Raw genomic sequence first — 20,193 nt, 5'->3', positions numbered from 1 at the left:
CCTGAGCAGTGCCTGCCACCTGCTCGTTGCATGGCTGAATCTCACTGTATAGCTACAGGCGATGGCTGGCAGCCCACATCTGTGTCAAGATGGAAGCTTGAAGCTCAAAATATCAAGTATGTGAACCAGACAGAAGGAGAGAGAGTGAAAAGGCAAATAAACTGAGGTAGAAAGAAAACAAAAAGAAGCAGAACTCAGCTCAGGATTAGAGTCCAGTTAAACAAATGCTTATATTAGGATATCAAACACGTGGAGTTAAAGCTTACAGCCTGACTTTAAAACAAGTGTGTGTATGTTTTTGTGTGTTTTAAGTATCCGTGTCCTACCTATACAGCTGGGTATCGAGCTGTTCCATTGGGCCAGGGCATTGGGAACAGTTAAACATTCGATAGCGCTCGATCCCTCCAGGACGTAACCAGGGCTGCACTCGAAGCGGACCACGGCGCCGACGGCAAAGTTGTTACCCATTCGTCTGCCATTTCGAGGCTCGGGGACTGAGCTGCACTGGGTGGCGCTGGTCCGCGGCACGGCTGTGAACAGGAAGGATGGTGATTTGATTTGAGTCATTATCCAGGATACTTTAAATTAAATAATGTGTAAAAGGCTGCTGTGCTTCTACGTAACCTGGAGTTAGAGATACCGACCTACTATGCTTTACATTTGAGTAGGGGCTCAAGCAGTTTTAGTTCCTTGCCTGTGTGCCTGAGATGAACATATTAGGAATCTCCACCTTTGTTTACATCATCCAGAGCCAAAGGTGGAGAAGTCTGTTGTTTCTAAGCATTTACAACTCTTGAAACTTTATCTTTTGACTCACATGGATTACCTGCATATACGGCGTCATGCTAATTATTTAAAACTTATTATTTCACCATGACAGGAAAAAAAGAGCATAGCAGCTACTCTTTAAATGTAAACTACCTACACATTTAATATACAACAGAAAAATCTCACTACTTGATTTTGTGATTTCTTTTTAGTGTCTATGTCAGTGTGATCACAATGCCCAGAACAGACAATACAAAATATGATATTCAGCTCTGCTTTTTCCTTGGCGTTGTTTCAGCGTACTTGCCAAAAAGAAAAGAAAAAAAGAAAAAAAAAAGTATTATTTATTCATTAAACATTCTTCGGGGCTGCCACTGCCTTTGGATATCTACAGCAAATGTCATTTCTGGTACAGTGCACTGTTTAAGGGAAATAAGAATTCAAAAAAGCCCCTCTTGGGGGGGAAAAGAACAACGGGAGAGTTTAAGCACAACTTTTTCGCACACTTTCTGCAGATGCATGCGCTCGAGCACATCACGGCTGAGACAGCGGCTGAAGGTGAAACCTTGCAAAATCACTCAGCAAGTCATCTGATATGGACACGGAGGGGGGGTGTTCGAAGAGAGGGAATTTAAAAAAAAGGTAACAGAATTTGTTTCGGAGTGTGTGATTGTGCGTGTGTGTGTGTGTGTGTGTGTGTGTGTGTTGCACACTCACCCTGATAGACCAGATGGAATCCTCTAGAGCTGGATTGGCCTTTGGCGGTAAAGCGGATCAGGATTTGGTTGGAGGTTGCTAATGGCAACGACTCACCTGCGATAAGATCAAGGTTTTTTAGCAAACAAATTTTTTAGCAAAACGCTTTGTTCTGCATCAGTTTACATTTGTGTTGCTTTCTGGTCACTGAATCACCAGCTCTGTTAATTTCCTCCCTCCTGAATGTGAATCCTGGTGACTATTTTTAGGAACTCGTTCTGCACATCCAGCATGAAAATTAAAGAAATGCAAGAGCTAGGGAATCTGCAATGACTGAGGGAAAGAGGACATTCTGTAGGTCTCTGGATATGGATATATTTAGAAGTGCTATTCATGTACTGCATTGCAGGAAAGTGCAAAGAGAAAAAAAAAAAAACACGTGGGTATCTCATCCGAGTGAAATCTTGCTGTTTGGTCTAGAGCTGTGCTCGGTGATGTTACGCTTTCACAGAAAAACTCACTGGGGTGAAAATATAACATGCTTATAGAAGGCTTTGCACCATCTGTGGTGCATGCAAATGCATGTTGATTATTCAGATTAGCTTAATACTTTGCAGCCACAGAGTACTCTGTTTATCTTCCATACCTGTAGGAAAGCCAGAAATATCTGTCAGGTACATTGTGACTAAATGGTAATCTTGCTTATTGGCACTGATAGCATTGTGTGAGGGTGCAGCTGAGCCTCTGACTGCAGTCTGCCTATACCAAGTGATGTCCCGAAGCGTAAAACCTGCATTTGATCAGCATATGAGCCTCACTCTCTATCATGTTCTTGTTTTTCCCGGTTTGATAATTGTTTGTGTTATTCCAGCTGGGCTAAGGCAACTCACATTCCAATTTTTAGTTCTCAAGAGTTCCTCAGTTCCCCAATAATTTATAAGGTGGGGTGTCAGATGACTTTTAAGCGCTGGAGAAGCAGCTGCAGTGACCAGACCTGTGACTTTTTGTCCCGGGCTGTTTCCGAATTACGGAATCAAATTCAAGGTTGCATTTTTCACCTGCTGCCTAAGGCTCTCCACAATCAAGATCCTGGAAGTCTTACTGTACAGTTTAAATTGCTTTGGGTAATTGGTGTGAGCAGGCCTTTTGATAGCGCTCTTTGTTCTTTGGGTATAAAATTTGATTTTTAAACTACACGCAAGGACAGTTTACTAAGAATTTAAGGGGTTCGCCACATTACGAGACTCTTTACTCTAATAGCATTAGTCAAATAAAATGTGATTATACTGAGGTCAAAAACATCTAACTGTGAAACAAATCCTGAGAGTACGTTTTTTTGTTTTGTTTTTTAATTCCTAAAAATTACCCATACGATCCCCTGCAATCCCCATTAGCCCATATTGTAATTACACAAAAGGAGAACCCCCACGATGTATCCAGTGTGGTGTAAAATTTGTTGACTGACACAGAACATGATACAAAGCGTGATCATCTCTGTCTCTGCCTCTCTGTCTTTCTCTCAGTGTGGTGCTGACTGGCGTTCTGCTGTGAATCTCATTACTCTATGTCTGCTTGCTGTCACACTGTAGTGGGAGGCAGACGTGCTTAACCTCAGAGGCAACATCTGTGTGTGGATGTGTGCGTGTCTGTGTTAGTGAGTCTCAGTGAGTCGGCTCTGTGCTCTTAGGCTTTCTGAGAGCTTCTGCACCTTTAAATGCAGTGTCCTGAGATAGCTCCAGCGGCACAGTTTCTTAATGAGTCATCACCGTGAATGTTCAGGTTCCACTGCTGGATCCCAGAGCACGCTGGCTAGTTTATTAGAGGAACCCTTGCTGTGTGCTGTCATGGTGACAGTGTTTCATAATTTGCTGCACAGGGCAAGTATCCGTGCAGTAAGAGCAAACACGTGTCAGCATGTAACTTACTGGCTCTCTGGCCATTGTCCAGCATCCCGACCACTTTGTCCTTAAAATGATCTTCAGCACTGACATGTGAAAGGCTAACGAGGTCAAGTCTGACTTTGGCTGGGATCAGTGCCTGAATTTCAATGCTAGTTACTTCTGTGCACTGATAAACAGCGTCAGCGAGAAAAATTCTGGCTGTTAAAAATCACAACTAAACAACAGGTTTAGAGTTAAAAAAAAAAAAGAGTTAGTCAAGTGCGGATATCAGGTGGTGAATTTTAATTCTGCAAAGTTACATTTTGTGTTTATTCTGCAGTGAGCTGAAAGGGGACTTTAGCAAACTCTAGTCCTAGATGGCCAGGAGAGAGACAACTGCCATTTTCTTCCCTTTTTTCTTTTTTTCAAATCGATTATTAAAAAATTAGCATTTAGATAGGTGTCCTTGATTTCTTGAATCAGTCATTTTGTTCTTCTCTTTTCTAATTCACACCTTTTTTTTACTGTTAATTTATTCCACATTTCATTTCTTCTTATTTTATTCTGTTTGTCCCCACTGCCTCTGATAACTCCCAATCACTGGCATTTCTCTGTAGAGAAAGTATTTTACCTCAATAAGCATAAAAGGAATGAAAGCATACATCTGAATACTTTACTGAGATCATTTAGTAGAGAATCTGTTTTTCAAGGTCTGCATAATTACAGAAAAATGCTCCGTGCTTTGACTTCTGTGATTTAACATGTTTGGCAAATGCCATCCTGCCATTAACCAAAAACCCCAAACTGTACTGTACATACTGATAACGTCTATTATTTTGACATGACAGCATGTGTGACGAAAAACAGATTCAACTGAAAACACAGGAGACAAAAGTTCCACAATCTAAATCAGAGTAGAAACAAGAACTGATCAAATAATGGTATTAATAAAGTCTACCAGCTAAAGTAAGTGTGGACCTGATAAGAACCATGTAAAACAAGGACAGGAAGTGGGTGAAAATAAGGTGAAATACATCAGAAAAAAAAATAAATAAAAAGAATGAAGCTAATTCCGTGCGATGTACGCTTGCAGACGTAAATGTTAGTAGATTTGTAAGCTTTGCTGCTTTGGTATGGTGAATGGAGATACATGATTCTGGTTTGTGCCTAATTCAGTGGCAACGTGTGGGCTAAAATCTCTCTTCCCTTGCCAAAGTGTGTCAGCTTTGCTCTGCCATGCCTGGTTAGATAGCTCTACGAACCTGCTGCCTCGAGTCCGTAGTTAATATAGCATCCTGTTTATTGAGCTGTAAACTGGATTTTCTGAGGCTGCCCTGGACACAAACCAAAGTAATCATTTTGCTTTTGTCAAGCCACAGGGCGAGGGCAGGCTGAGACGGAGGGGTGCCCTAAACTCGGCACCTTTTCACTCACACCCTCTTCAGAGGTCGAACCTCCCCGACTACAGCCATTGCTTTTATAGCCTATCAGTGCAGTTGTAGTATTTATGACATCCATTCATCAAAAATAATATGGCACACATTTAGTTATTTTTCGCCTTTTAACTTTTAACCTTAAAACTGTTGTCCTTTTTTACCATATTCCACTCTCATAACTCTCTTTTAGTGAGTTGTGTGCGTATGTGTGCTCCACTTTCTGTAGACATCTACTCAGCACTGCTACACAAGTGGGCTCTTTATACACTAGTGACACACGAACCACTGTGTTGTATTTGTCTGCAACACGCACTTGATTCAAATATGACAATTTAGGTTAAGTTTAAGTTTAAGTTTAACTGGAATTAAGTTACCAAACAAACCGGACATGGATTGTCTGGTTAAAGCAGTACTATCTACGTGCCGTAGCTCATCATCTGTGGCTTAGAAGCACTAGCAGAACTACACTGTGCAAGTCTAGCTTTGCAGACACGGCCAAATAAATGACTGAATTTAAGATTATTTAGCACCACTCATGAATGTAATGGGAAGAGACAGATATCAGCTCAAAAAAAGTGAAGGTAAAGTGCTTGTTTAAATGTATTTGAATGATACCATCATTACGAAACTTGAAGGTTTTCCTGTAATTGCTAATGTCATTAGGTAGGTTGAGCTCCAGGAATACAATTATTACTTTTTGATTTGTTTGTGAGGTCACTCTCTACCGGCCACTTATTGCAAATATGCAATAGTTTTAAAGGGAAGCATTCACAAATGCTCACAGGCATGTGAGGGCATCGTATTGCAATATATATGGAACGAGTGCAACACGTTACTTTACATAGCAAGCTGTTAGCGGCTGACGTCATAAACCCTTAAAGATCCTTTAGCTCCCAGCAAGAACCTGTGTTTACAATCTCTGCTTCCATTTCTTTGTATATCATAATATACTATCTTATTTATCTTTCCATGTAACAATTAATATAAAAAAAAGTATCTATCCAGTTGTTCCACTAGTTTAAAAAAGTAGAAGTTATAGCATAAACAGGCACCTTGTGGATCACTGCACTTGTTTGCCTACATAACTACATAATTTGTGTAATACCAATTGAGGTGTACGCTCATGCAAGGCTTGAGCCTGTCTGTAGATATGTTATCCCTGTGACTCCTGTTGTCACTGCTGAATTGTGTTACAGCTCAGTGGAGCCCACCTGCAGCCACCGCGGTTCTGTCTGCGTCAGCACTGTGTCTCTGAGTTTAAACGGATCCTTGTGAGAAGGATAAGTCTAAGACAACAATTTTATTCAGTCCCCTGTCATGTCAAGAATAATGGCTTCAAATAGTCAAACCACTGTTACTGATTTGGAACGAGCTAGTGCTGAAGATGAAACAAAGCTATACAAATGTGCATGAGTCACGTCTTGCCTACCTCTAGTTGCATGTAAATAGCTTCTATTTTTTGCCTCCCTCAAGGTTGATACCTGCTGAAATCGGAATCGTGTATTCAGGCATCTGAAATGTGCGTGTGTGTGTGTGTGGGTACCTGTGTGTGCTCCAGAGAGCGAGCTAAGAACGCGGGAGTGCTGCGTTGCCCCATCATAAACCTCCACGATGTCATTCAGGGCTGTCTGGAAGAAGGCGAACTGACTGAAGACCACTAGGAAAAACAGACGCAGTCATGAAATTGACATCAGAGAAGAAATGACTCAAAAACAAAACAAAATAAAAGTTCTCATCATCCAAAAGAATATTTTCAACACCGTTTGTAATCAAAAACTCTCCTTTAAAGCAAGCTAGATAATACCGCCAGTTATGACAACACAGCCAAAAAACCTGATATTACAATAGAGATCAGCAATCCTGTCTGGCCTTGATTGCCTGTCAGGAGATGAAAGGCTTTGCAATGACAGTCAATCTGTTGTACAATGTGTAGCTAAATCTCCACTACAGTGCTTTCATCCTTTCAACCAACCCTTTCTACTGCTGTTGCCTGAACATATTCAGCCCCTCCACAATCAATCTGTCTCGTTTACTCGCAGCACATATCGCAGCTGGAGAGTAAAAAAAAGAGCAGAGGTGAAAGAGGGGACTACTGCTCCTCCATCAAAGTGTGGTTCCTTATGTTCTGAGATCCACTTATTTGACATGATTCAGCATCTATAATCTCCAGCCTCATCTTCAGCGATTCCCATTATTTGTGCATCCTCTTCATCTGCGTCTCTGATAAGAGAACCCAGTCATTGCGGCTACACCCACCCTGTCCTCTGCATTGAAGAAAATAGCCTATCATTAGCACTAGTGCATCAGCCTAATGAGAAGTGGCAAGAATGGAGGCGAGAGCATTTGTGGCTCATCACGACAAAGTGAGTTGCCTTGGGCCTCGCTGTCATTTTCCAAGAAAATGCAAATGTGGACTTTAATTATTTCAATTTCCTTTCTCGCTTTGATTCGGCCGAGCGAAATACGCTGCCGACAGGTTCCAAGAAGGATAGGTGCCCGGTCGTTTTGGAGCAGAGCCGGACCTCTGAATGAGCGTCATGACCTCAATATTCAAAAGACTGGGGTGAAGTAGCCAGAAGCCAAACACATGCCCGCCACTGCTTTTTTGGTGTAATTTAACAATGATAGGACGTGAGCTTGCCCCTCGAGAGGCATGGTGCTGATAACTCATTAAGGAGCCAGAGGGAAGAGAAGAGGAAGCAGGCGATAAAAGGAGAGCAAGACAGAGCGCCCGAGATAGAAAGTGAAACAGAGCGGCATCCCGAGCAAGCAAGTGAAACATGTTTAAATCTGAATATACGTGCTTGTGCTGTGTTGTGTTCCTCTTCCGACACCCTTTGCTTTCTGAATAAATTCCCGCTCTTACAGTATGGCATCACATATTGGAAGAAAACTGTGACCTTTAAGAAGGAAATGCCAAAAAGCTGCAAAACTTCGGAAACACTGGATCTAATTATATTTCGGTGGATGCGTGCCTCTGACTGACGTGTTATATGACTAGTGTATAAGCTGGTGATTAAATTGCTCTTCCACAGTGATGTAAAAAAGTATGTGTAGCAATGAGACCGATGAATATAGGGACTATCAATCACTCTGTGATTTAAAAATAAAAAAACATTTGGCAAGAACTGAAAGAGGATGGGAGCTTTTACAAGTTTGACACAAACTTTCTCTCTCTGGTGCAGCTTTCGCTAAAAATATTTAGTTATGGAAAAAAAATGTCAAGTGTTTCTTTTTATTCTCTTGCCTTCAGCCTTGAAAAATATGTATAACTCAGTGAGGCACTTGAGCATTGTTTGAGCCTGATAAGGAATTATTATTATTATTATTTTTTGGCATTACAGAAAAAATTCATCTTAATTAAGCACCAATAATTAACCACCTTTATACACCGGCACAAAAACACACAATAAAACATCTGCCAGGAAGAGTGTAAAAGAACGCTCTCACTTCTTGGCTTACCGTAATCTTTGGGCACGACTACAGAGTACAAACAGGTTCGTGCGCTGCTGTAGTTACCGGGGTAACCAGGAGACAAGACCACTCCCTCTGAACCAGTGTACTGTCCACCACATAGAGCTGCAAAAAGACATAAATGAGAAATGAAAAAGAGACGACCAAAAAAAAAGGAAAGGACAAGGCAAACATGACAGGAAGGTCTACAGCCAGAAGTGGAAGATTCCATTTCTCTCCCCCCTCCTCCTACCTTTCCATCCCCTCTGTTCCATCACTCCTAAATTACTTTTCTTGTCTGATTGGGCTTTCAGTGGAAGATGTCCCCAGTGATTGTCACAGTGAAATTGCAATGTTTTCCAAGTGTCCGTCTGGGTTAGCCTGGGCGTGCTGAGACCCGGATTGCTTCTACTGGTTAAACCCCCCCAAAAAATGCTTGTACCCTGAACCCTTGTTTCCCCACGTGTGAAAATCTGCGTGGTATGAGCTTGTCTTCCACCTGGCATACAACTAAAGCTTCACACTGTGAGGGCCATACGATTCTGTGGTCTCAGGGATCTTTCACGAGCTCTCCCGGGGGGTGAACTAGTGAGCTAGTCGTGTCATGGGAATATCAGAGAGCAGTTCCGCTGTGAGCGTGAGGAGAATATATGCAAAATAAGCAGCACTCTTTAAATTAAAGCTGCACTTGCACAACTATTAATGTTAGCAAAACCCACACAGCTTTGCACATACACCTGTAGGACACTGCTCTATGGGAAAAATAGCCTAATTGTATAGACATGTTTACACGTGACAAATCTATAAGCGCTGATGTGGTTTGTGTTCCTAACAACCGTCTCCAGATGTCAGTGTTTACCAATGCAGATGGGTTTGGGTTTGTTCCAGCTCGGCTTGCCATCCACCCCCATGATGCAAGTGAGCGTTGGGTCTCCCTCTAGTGTGTAGCCACTGTCGCAGTGGTAGGTGACGGTGGAGCCCAGCTTGAGATTGGTGCCCACCCGTGTCCCATTGCGCACCAGGCCGGGCTCAAAGCAAGACTCCCTAGGGTTCTCTGCAGAGAGAGGTAACGCAGTGGAAAATCAGTGACAGAAGTGAGCAGGCGTTGTTATTTCATGAAAGGATTTTTTTTCCCCCTGCATCCAGCTGTAGCCGTGATACTGGAACAGAAGCTGTTTTCTGCCTAAGGTTACTGATACACTTGGATTTCGAACTTCCCTTCCTCCTTTGTGGGTGCGTTTGCTTTCACCCCCGCCCCACTGTTTCCTGCAACTCTGTGCTTTCCTCTGTCAGTAAATATATCTCACTGACTGACTGCCACTTTTCTCTCTAGCCCTTGACGGTGGCCTCTCATCTGTGGCTGCTGGGGTATGTATGGCTGTGGAGAAAGACAGGCAGCTGATTGAGAGTGGCATGGCTCTGGCCCAAGGTCTGCTGACTGCACATAACCGCCTCTCAACCAACGCTTCGCTGTGCAGTCAACTAGAGAAGACAATGCACATACGCAAGCTTTCTTTGTCAAAGACACACACACACACCTACACTCGTACCCTGCCAAACTTCACTTGCAAAAAACCTGCAACCGACCACACACATCAATCATCACTTCTGAGATCATAAGAAAGATGTCTTGCTCAATTTACCATCGCATTGTTCTCAGGTGGAAAATGTACACGTGAGTGGAGGCCTGTCAATTTGTCACACTTCACACCTTTACTGCTAAAATAAACACGGGGGGAAAAATGCCCAAAGCAATTTAATTCAATCTTAAAACCCAGTCCACTTTCCCAGCAAACTTTAATATTTGATGACTTACACCCAGCGTAGGAAGGTGAGTCAACTGTTTTCTCATTAGGGAAATTTCAACTGACACTTGAGTGTCTGACAGAATATATGTTCAAGAACCTGAGCTGCGTCAAAGGAGCGAGCTGAGTGCAAACTTTAAACAGGGAACACTGTAACAATGTTCATATAGCAGAAGCATTTCTTAAAAAAGGTTCACTGGGAGGTCAACAAAAAAAGACTAACCCACATTAAAATGAGTCCCAGAGCTGACAAAAAATGTAACATTCTTCTTGTATTTTATTGCTTCACTGAAAATAATCAAAGCATGACACCTTTATATTTTAAGAACTTTTGGCCTCCTTATATCATCTTGAACTTAAAGATTTATATTTCGCATTGTACACCAAGTACTTTAAAAAGGTTTCTTCATTTCCATTTAATACTTGTATAGCTGCTGTCATTGTGTATATATATATTTATATTTCTTCATACATTCTTATATATTTCTATACTGTGTATTGTGTATTTTGTTGTACAGTTATTTTATTTTCAACTTTAATTTATATATTTTATCTTATTCTTTCCCAGTTAAATTTACCCTTCATTCTAATTTGTGTTGTACAGTTATTTCATTTTTAACTTTAATTTTTATATTTTATTTTATTTTATACCTTCCTAGTTAAATTTACCCTTTTTAATTTTCATATTTATTTCCCATCTTATTCATAGCCTTTTCTTTTATCTTTAGGTCACGAGCAGTTGTATAAGCATTTCACTGCATATCGTACTGTGTATGACTGTGTATGTGACAAATAAAATTTGAATTTGAATTTGATTTGAAGTACATGGTGTATTAGATCAAATTTCTAATTCATTGATGACAAAATTAGACACACAGGAAATAAATGTTGAATTTCTAAGCTGAAAGTTGGGGAACTAATGATATCACAGAGTGCTAGGGCCAGGTATGTCTGCTGACTACCACTACCTGTTCTAAACAAGGGTTATTTAGCCATGAACCTTGTTTTGAAATGTCATGAGAAGAAATATATATATATATTGGTGGTGAAAACATCTTTCAACGATAAGAAAGATGTCAGCTAGGACACCCTGCCCTCACCCTCGACAAAAATACCCCAAGCTTTTGGGGCTGAAGGGTAAAAATGATGGACATGAAAAGAGACAGCGGAGCTGTGATAGATATAGTAGGCATTAGGAAAGGGCTGGCCCTTGGCACAAGCTGGTCTGTAGAAGGTTGGTCACCCCAATAAAATGAGCTGATTTAACAAGCCTTGACCCTGATTTACAGATGTGAGTGAAGATGTGAGAAACGCATCGTCTGTTTTTTCCATTTTATTGTTGTGTTTTTAAAGGAGACATTTAGTGGTAAATTGCAAGAGAGCCCAAGATTTGATGAAGGTGTTGGATTAGAGAAATAATGTGCATGTTTTTGTGTGTAAATGTTCTTGTCTGTGTCTTGTGAGTGTCATTTAAATGTGGCTCAGGTATGGAAAGTCTTTGAGTCCACATATTTCCCTGGAGAGCCAATGTGAAAAGCGTAAAAGACCTAATCAAAGGATGCCTGAGACAAGAAAACAGAAAGACATAAAGACTGCTCAGTGAAGAGGCTGACAGCACCTCGGGCGCATTTTGTAATACAATTTTCAGGGCCGGGTTGACCAAATGCCGGATTGGGCCAACTCGTCGACGTGCTGTCTTCTCACCAACCAGACCCGAACTCGCAGCCAAACGCGCTTTTGTGCCATGTTGTTTGTCTGAAACCGAGGAGGTAATTTATGTATTATTTGGTTATGGTTCATTAGTGTGGAGAATTGGAAGTGGGGCGAGGGAGTTTTTCGAAGCCACACACTGGGTCCATCTGCTCTACCAGATTGGCCATACAATATCACACACTGCAGTGAATGTTGCTGGGAGTGAGTTAAGGGGTAGACTCTGTAACGCTGTCTTGCCGAAACATTGTTTCTCACTTCATTTAAGGACAGTTTGCCAATGAGTTGGAGGGCTGCGGCGCATAAACAGGTAGAGTTCTCAAATCAGTCGACTGCTTGTACATCAAATCCTATCTGAGCGCGAGCCAAGAAACGGGAAGCTTTGGGGTCAATGTGGAATTGGTTAAGTGTCTGATACCTTAAACAACTCTAATTGAGGTAGGGAGACTTAGGAAGATTTAACACTGCTCTCTCAAGCAAAGCCCCTAACATAGATGCTGTGTCTAATTTAGAGCTTCCTCAGCATCTGTGTATTTGCTAGGAAGTGAGGTAGTCCCCTACAAGGCTGAAACAAAAATGCAGAACAAACAGATGTGCAACACAATCCTTAAACCAAGTGGCCCTCTGTGACCACTCGTGAACAGATACATTTGGGTCCCCTGAACAATGTGCTGCGGTCAACCGTGCTTAGACATGAGACAACAAAATGCTGTTTGCTCCAATCTATCAGAGGCCCTTAGTGCAGCTGCACTGATCACGAGCCGACAGTTGTTTGTTTTCAGAATTCCTGCTAGGAGGCGCACATTAATAATGACACCCAATCAGGCCATAGCAGAAACAGGGAGGTTGCGATCAGGATGCTGCAGCGCAGACAACCCATTCTTTCACTGGAGAATGTTTTCACACTGGTAATCGTATCCGCTCTGGACTACACTGAAGGGAAAGTTAAAAAGAAACAATCTGCAAGGTCGATAAGCAGCAGAGGGTAAATGCACTCTCTCTGTGCCAGAGGAAGAATTTTAAAATGTGAACTGTTCGGGGGATAAAGCTGCGCAACCTTCTTGAAATCTGCTGTTTTGTTCACAATTATAAGATGCTGGATGTGGAAAGAAAAAAGAAGCCAAAATGAACACTTTAATTCTAATGGAAATGCAAAAAAGACAAAAAACTCTTTCTCCCAGCGTCACTGTTTTTTATCCAATTAACCAAATACGGCATTGCTTTAAGAAAAGACATGTACCTGTGTACTGCAGCACAAATCCATTGCTGCTGAGAGAGGCGTCGCTGCGGAAAGCCAAGAAGAGCGTGTTGGAGCTGCTCTCAATGCGATCGGGAACATCTGTGCCATAAAAGCTACCCAACAAGGGGCTGAGGGAGTCCGGTCCATCATAGATGTGCAAAAAGTCATAACTTGGCTCCAAGCTGAACCTGGTTAAAGAGAATAACATTAAAAATATAATCACATAACTGCTGCTTAGATAGGCTGCGAGTAAGGTAACATAGCTTTACTAGGATGACTTTGAAAATAAAATGTGAAAAGTGGAAAAGGTTAAAAGATCAACTGAAGCATAAATCCCCCCTCTGTTGAAAAGTCAAAACATATGCGTTGACATTTTTTCCTTTTTCTTTTCTACTGAATGCTTACTGGTTGAAGGTCAGAGAGATGACATAGTCCTGTGTGACAGTAACTGTCCAGTCACACTCTCGTCCGTGAGGATACGGTTCAGGATAGTCTGGAGACAGAATCAGCCCACTAGGACCTGTCAGGTTCCCGCCACATGGAGCTATGACAAGGAAGAAATCTATTACAGTTCACTGCAGTCGAGGAGCAAACAGCAGTGGCATCTGGACAGCAACTGAACTGCTATCAAACAACAGAGCTGATCTCAGTTTATCTTAAGATGCTGGAATCTTTTATTTTTCATTGCATAGATGTGTGTTTCATTTTATTTGAGAACTCACTGATAAGTGTTCTTCTTAGCATTTATTGTTGGGTAAGACCAACACATTTATAGTATGAGCCTCCATCATCCCAGTTAAAAATAAATAAACAACAAATATGATCAAAACAGAGGACACACAATTGTATGGTGTATATTGCAAGTGAACCTCAAATAAACTATATATAGATTACAACTACATGATTCTGCCAAACAAAAAGAGTTTATATAAGTGAGGAAAATATGCAATGTTTAAGCTGGAAGAAGGATGAATCAGAAGTCCTATTAAGTAGTTAAAATAGCCTGCAGGAAACAACTCAACAGTAAATCTTCTTTAAGCCTTTTGGACTTTGATAGCCTGGATCTATATAATGTTTTTTTTCCCTGTGATTGTGCTGATGGCTGATTATAGCCAAAAAGAGTTTGTTGTTCTCAAAATAAATACTTATCAGTGAGTGTTTGATCACCAAGTGTCCCTACGCTTTGGAATCTGACAAACTGCTACCTTTAAATTTTTATTTTTCTAATGTATTGCACAAGCGAAGTGACAACTTATAATGAAAATCAATTTGAAAAACAAACGAAAAACTTACTGGTCAAAAATTGCCCTAAAACAACACAGCTACATAGCTGTAAGAACCTCAGCTCGTACTCTATGTGCTGTGCAGCTTCCCCACAGGACGTTGGAGCAGCAGTTGATTGATCTAACTGAAACCTAGCTAATGCACACAGATGTTCTCTTACCTCATTCTCACCTGTGTCAGAAGTGTCCGATTGTTCGCCGAAAATGATCTAATTAAGCTAAGCGCTAATTAAATAAGGCAGCTAATCACAAGCTCTTAATTGCTATTGTTAATGACTTCACACTGTTTAGCAGAGAACCACGTGCGATAATATATTAACACAAAGACTGTACGAAGAGTGTAGGTCTGACTGAGAGGTCTGTGTTGTTATTGAGGAACAGGATAATCAGATCTCTCTGTCTGCCGCAGTGACTTCAGTAAATGTCGAGGGAACATGGCAATCAGGTTTGCCACTTAAGATTCACTTAAGGAGTCTGTTAAGTAATCGAGTTAGGAATCTGTATTCTCTACCTGTTCCACAAAAGTCAGGCCAGTAAGAGGAGATATACAGTAGACTGTATTAGGCAGGCGGCAGGAAATAATACAACTATAATAAAATACGAGGAGCCTCAGTCTTAGCACTTGTACAGCAGTAGTAAAGCTGTGATCCTCATCCATACAGGCTTTCGTAATACGGATGGGGTTATGTTGTAGAGTACCTGTGCATGTAGGAGGGTCTGGCTGCCAGAAGAAGCGACCATTGATTTCAGTGCAGGTGATCCTGTTGGCCCCCTGCAGGATGTAACCCGGATCACACTGGAACACCACATGGTCTCCGGGTTCCCTGCTGTCGCCACCGCGGGTCCCATTAGTAGGCATGCCTGGGTCATTGCAGGAGGTTGCAGTAGACACTGAAGGAGCAAAGAAAGGCTCAGTGAGTAAAAGAGCATTTAATGGCGCACGATTAGAAGATGAAAAGAGGGTATTATTGTCATCTCTTGCAGTGAAATGTGTGAGAGCTGAAACTGGTCCCACCCAGTCATGTTCATTTAACATTCCCATCACTTCCTATCATCCTTCCCCCCTCTCTCTCTCTCTCTCACCAGAAAACTGAAGAGCGAAGCCTTGTTTGCTGGTGAAGAAGTCTGTGGTGAACTGCAGGTTGATAGTGTTAAAGGTGCTGTGGACGTCTTGGGGCAGCACTGAGCCACTTAGCTCCCTCAGCAGGACACCTCCATCCTGGGGCCCATCCCAGATCCGAAGCACATCATGGACCTCTTCCGTGTGGAAAACCAGGAAATGAAGACTGAAAAACAAAAACCCAAAAAAACAAACAAACAAAAAAACCAGACTTCAGAAGCACTGACAGTTGATGGATGAGTCTTTGTGATGAAATTAATGGAAAGCAACCTCAGACAAAAAAAATACACAAAACACCTCTGAAAAAAAGAAGAAGAAAACCCTTATATGTTACAACCCACATGTCCTTCTGATGGAGGGAAGACAAGAAAGGACTGCAATTGTTTTTCAATACATATTAAGAAAAAATTACCCCTATGATAAAGCAACAGGTATAACGTCCGCATTTTCTAAAATGCAATGATGCGTCTGAAGACGACCAGGAGAAATAAACGGATTACCTCAAACCGTATATGTTAAAGAATCAAATTACAACAGGTAATGTGATTAAAGGAGGCAATGACAATAGAGGAAAGACAAAAACACAGTTAAGGTCAAGTGTAAACGAGGGAAACAAATAACTTTTTAAAGTGAATCACCGACGCCGGATCCAGAGCATTCAAGGGATGTTCCACAATGTCAGTCAAACAGATACATCTGCCACAGCATTTAATAGTTTCAGTCTAGACATCAGAAAGATGATGCTGTCAAAATATCTACCCTTCACTTTGGCTTAGACAGCTGTCAGCCAGCTGGTGGTCCAATGGATGTGAAAAGCACTATAGCGTGCGGTACGTGTGTGCCTGTTTGTAAGTGCGGTAGCCTCGACTGTGCCGTGATTCATAATGACGCATAGTTTGCAGTGACTGCGTGTACGTTAGATTTTGGACAAGCTGTGGAGGAGTAAAAGGGCATAAAGTAGTGCAAGCTAGATCAGATGGCATTTGTTGACTTTGCAGCTTTACCCTGCAAGAGAGACTCAAACATGTATTTATGACCATTTAAATTGTTGCTTTGATTTTTTCTTCTCTCGCTCTGAAACACACTGCTGTCTGGCAAGCCTTCAAAATAGGTGACTATAAAGTAATGAGGATGTGCTAAACTGTTGTGCTGACACAGAATAAAAGCATTTATCGCACAGTTTATTTGTCTTCTAATGCGCTGCAGCAATAGAAACACAGTCTCTAATGTTGCTTCAAGCGCACTCCTTATACAAATTCACCGATACACCTTCAATAAGAGCTCGGATGTGCACAGGCCAGAGGCTACCCGCACATGTGCCGTTTGTGTTTGTTTGTGTGTGGATTTTGTATTGATGCAAAAATATCAGAAAAAACTAAATTGTGGTGCAAAACTTTAGCGGGAAATTAACTTGAAAATCCACCAGAAAAAACAACTTTATGCTAATTCTCTAACAAACATTTTGGACCGAGGCAAATTCCTGACACTTCCCCTCATGTTTCAATCATTATAGCATTAATGCAAAGCAAAGAGCTGCATTGTGAAGTTAAAGTTATTGGAATATAATGCTTATGCTGCACTTAAGTTCATTTGTTTTAAAGAAAACAATTTGTAGAGCTGTGTATATTTCCATTTCTGTTTTGTGAAGAATCTTACGCAAGCTTTAAATTTCTATAAATTTTACCAGTGCTCACTTTTTAAAGAAAAAAAAAATCTGTGACTTGAATGGTAATCTGTTTCCCAGTATCCTGTGAATGCTGGGGATCATGGTACTTCATGTGCTTTTACTATTCTCATGGCTTTACACACAGACCCACACAGAGCCTTGAGGTATAGATGATGCAGAGGAGAAACAGCAACCCACTGATATGTCGGGTTTAGCAACAAGTTCCCACCGTTTCTGCATAATTGGTGTCAGACTCCGATTCCCATACTGTCTGATGTGTGAGCAGCAGCCAGAGGCTACCCGCACAATGTGCCGTGTGTGTCTGTGTGTGTGTGTGTGGATACTGTACGTAACCTACTTGACAAGTGCTGTCGCAATGCTTGTGAAAGAAGTGCACATAAAACAAACATGTGCAGACAGGCGGACCAGTAAATACTCACATAAATGAACACCGATAGCTATTTTAAAGGACACGCAGCATTACATAGTCTTACATAAGCTTTGATGCTTTTTACACAGATACGAACACACGGACGTAAACCTGCTACATTTATCAGGCGCACTGGAGCCTTTGTGAGTAATGTGATATAATACTCTCGGATTAAAATGCTATAAATCCTGATGCACATGTCACTTATTTTTACACCACTGTCTGCTAATGGTAAAAACACTTATTGTTGGCATGGCTCTTAGAAAATTGTGAGTTTCTTCTCCTAAATGTACCACTCTAATCTATCACTAAAGTTATAAACTTTAGCGATAGAATTTCTGAGATTTTTCTCAGAATCTGCTAAAGGATCATAATATGCCTCGATGCTGAATAGTGAAAAGTAAAGTTGCGCAAGGATTTTTCACTGGCAAATCCTAGTTATGAGCTTCTTTTTGTTTGTGACCTTCATCAGAACTTTTGGGCTTAGCACCACACATGAATAAATATTGGTATGGCATCACATTCACAACACAACCTTTCCTATGATAAGAAACTGGAATCAATATCGTTCCTTCTCATGGTATTCATTTCCCTGCTAATCTCTCTGCTGCTAAAATGCTAATATTACAAATGCATAGATGAGACATCTTTACATTTTTTCTGTTTCTGTTAGAGTCAAACCTTTACATTTTTATTAACGCTAAACAAAAAAAGAAAGAAGAAAAAAAAGACCTCTTTAGGCTGCTGCCACTGCAAACAAAAGTCTGATGAAACAGATCTCAAACTTTCAGTGGTTTGAATCAAAACGTGGGTGTAAGTGTGACCTTTCTTTTTTTTAAATCAACTCCTGCTGAAGAGCACTTGAGCAGGACAATTGACTCTGAAGTGCAGCAGCACAAGAAAGCGACTCTCCTTGACAGCTCACAGGTGTAAGTAAGCAAACCTTTTGCACACGCCACAATTGTGATGATCTACTGAAGCATTTCTCACATGACCCCAAGCGTCATTATATTTGTAGTAGTTCGAGTGTTGCTCTGCTAATATTCCGCATGCTGACTATTCGCTTCACTTTAAGCAAACAAAGACTGTGTTCAAAGGTCTCCATCCTGGTCATGTACGTGCCTCTGGCAGTTAGATGCTTGTTATGCAAATGCTGTTATGAAACCCTCAGGTACTATGATCCACTTACGCTCCACCTCCCCATACTTTAGACAGGAGATGCTGAAATGTTTCACTGAATTTGCCAGATTGAATAAATGAATAAAACCAAAAAAAATTTTTTCCCCAAATATATGTATGGGCATCTGCCTTCTTGTTTATACATATAAATGTGTGCTCTTGTGTGTGTATACTGAGACAATATTGATTTTGTGCTTGAGCATAATGGTTTTTTTGGGAGTGGGGGATTTGCCTAATCCAGAATGTCAGAATCAAGAACAAGTCACGTGTTGGACCAACTCACGTGTAGAAGAATCTCATGCCTTAAGTCAACCAAGCTGTTTAATAGCATTGTGCTCGATTTCCAGATGTGTGTGTTAAATAAAAGAAGGAATGGTGTGTGGAAAGACAGAGGTGTAATGAAACAAGGAGCAAACACAAGATCAATGTTAATCATTGCTGGGTTGCTGGAAGAAGAGAATACTAGCAGGAGAATAAGAAGTTGATGGCAAGCAAAGGAAGCTCTGGATATAAGGATGAGCAGTTGAATTGATAGGATGGACGTTGGGGTGCATGTCGGGATAACTGGTTTCTTTTATAGAGCATCTGAATACCGCCTCTTTTTTTCTGAGTCGGGAATGAACACTCACATGTGAGGGATGCGAAGAGAGTGACATCTAGAATACAGAAGGAGAGTAAGAGTCCTGCAGGACGATTGTAAGAACACATGCTGACATTAGAGCTCTCAGAAGAACACGTGCAAGACCATTGAGAATGTACTCGTCTTTTAAAGAACCAATCCTCCTGGCAGGCATTTTTCTTTGACTATTCCCTGATTATATTTTTTTTCAGAGGGACCAGGACCAGGAAGACAAATGTTACTTTCCAACTAGGAAGCAAGCCTCTCCACTTAACTCAAGTACTTTGCGGGGGTTGGGGCGGGAGTGAGGTACAAGAAAGATGAATGAAACAACATACTGAGAAAAGTGGGTATTACAGTATGTCTCGCTAAGGAAAAGGAAATTTGGATCTCTGCGTGCAGTTAACGTTTTGTGGAATCACAGGGAACCATGTTTTGAAGTTTACGGTGAGGGGTCTCCTTTTACACTCAGTCCCCTCTTAGCAAGATAAAATGGTTCAATCAAGTGTCAGAGGAATCGCCGCGAGGGGACGAGATGGAGAAGAGAAGGATGGAAGAGATTTCTTAGGTCTCTTTTGATTCTTCCTTAACTATTTTGTATTCATATGATAGAAATAGAGAGTGTTGAGAATATCTCATATGAATACAAAACAGTCTAGCTGCAATCAAAAGTCCTGTGGGGAGTCTTCAGAGTAGGTGCATGCGTGCATGAAAATGATAAATAAGTAAGTATGTGCGGATGTGTATGGATATGTGTGGTGTGAAGGGAATGACAAAGAAAAGAGATGTAGAGCGAACACACTCCTGCAACTCTTTTTTTTTTAAAACTAATTGAGAGCGTGTGTATAAAGCAAATGTCACAGTGAAAGCTAACCTCATCAATAAGTGTAAATGTGGCCTCTGTGGGA

The 20,193-nt window shown here is 41.2% G+C and overlaps 1 protein-coding gene across 2 annotated transcripts in view; it reads right to left on the bottom strand.

Moving 5' to 3' along the window:
• The window catches only part of csmd2 (CUB and Sushi multiple domains 2), a 263,474-nt gene that overhangs the window by 71,169 nt on the left and 172,112 nt on the right, over positions 1–20,193 (bottom strand). For both annotated transcript variants that reach the window (XM_042226362.1, XM_014338052.2), the window contains 9 exons: positions 15,355–15,557; positions 14,971–15,162; positions 13,394–13,532; positions 12,989–13,176; positions 9,093–9,287; positions 8,243–8,359; positions 6,324–6,437; positions 1,486–1,581; positions 327–530 (listed from right to left, as the gene is read on the bottom strand). In XM_042226362.1, the coding sequence (XP_042082296.1) occupies positions 327–530; positions 1,486–1,581; positions 6,324–6,437; positions 8,243–8,359; positions 9,093–9,287; positions 12,989–13,176; positions 13,394–13,532; positions 14,971–15,162; positions 15,355–15,557 (1,448 nt within the window). The remainder of the gene's footprint in view (positions 1–326; positions 531–1,485; positions 1,582–6,323; positions 6,438–8,242; positions 8,360–9,092; positions 9,288–12,988; positions 13,177–13,393; positions 13,533–14,970; positions 15,163–15,354; positions 15,558–20,193) is intronic.

This window comes from Haplochromis burtoni, unplaced genomic scaffold (assembly GCF_018398535.1).
Source record: "Haplochromis burtoni strain Fernald_Lab_line unplaced genomic scaffold, NCSU_Asbu1 Contig_208, whole genome shotgun sequence".
In the NCBI taxonomy this organism is placed as follows: Eukaryota; Metazoa; Chordata; class Actinopteri; order Cichliformes; family Cichlidae; genus Haplochromis; species Haplochromis burtoni.
This window is presented reverse-complemented; position numbering and strand designations above follow the sequence as displayed.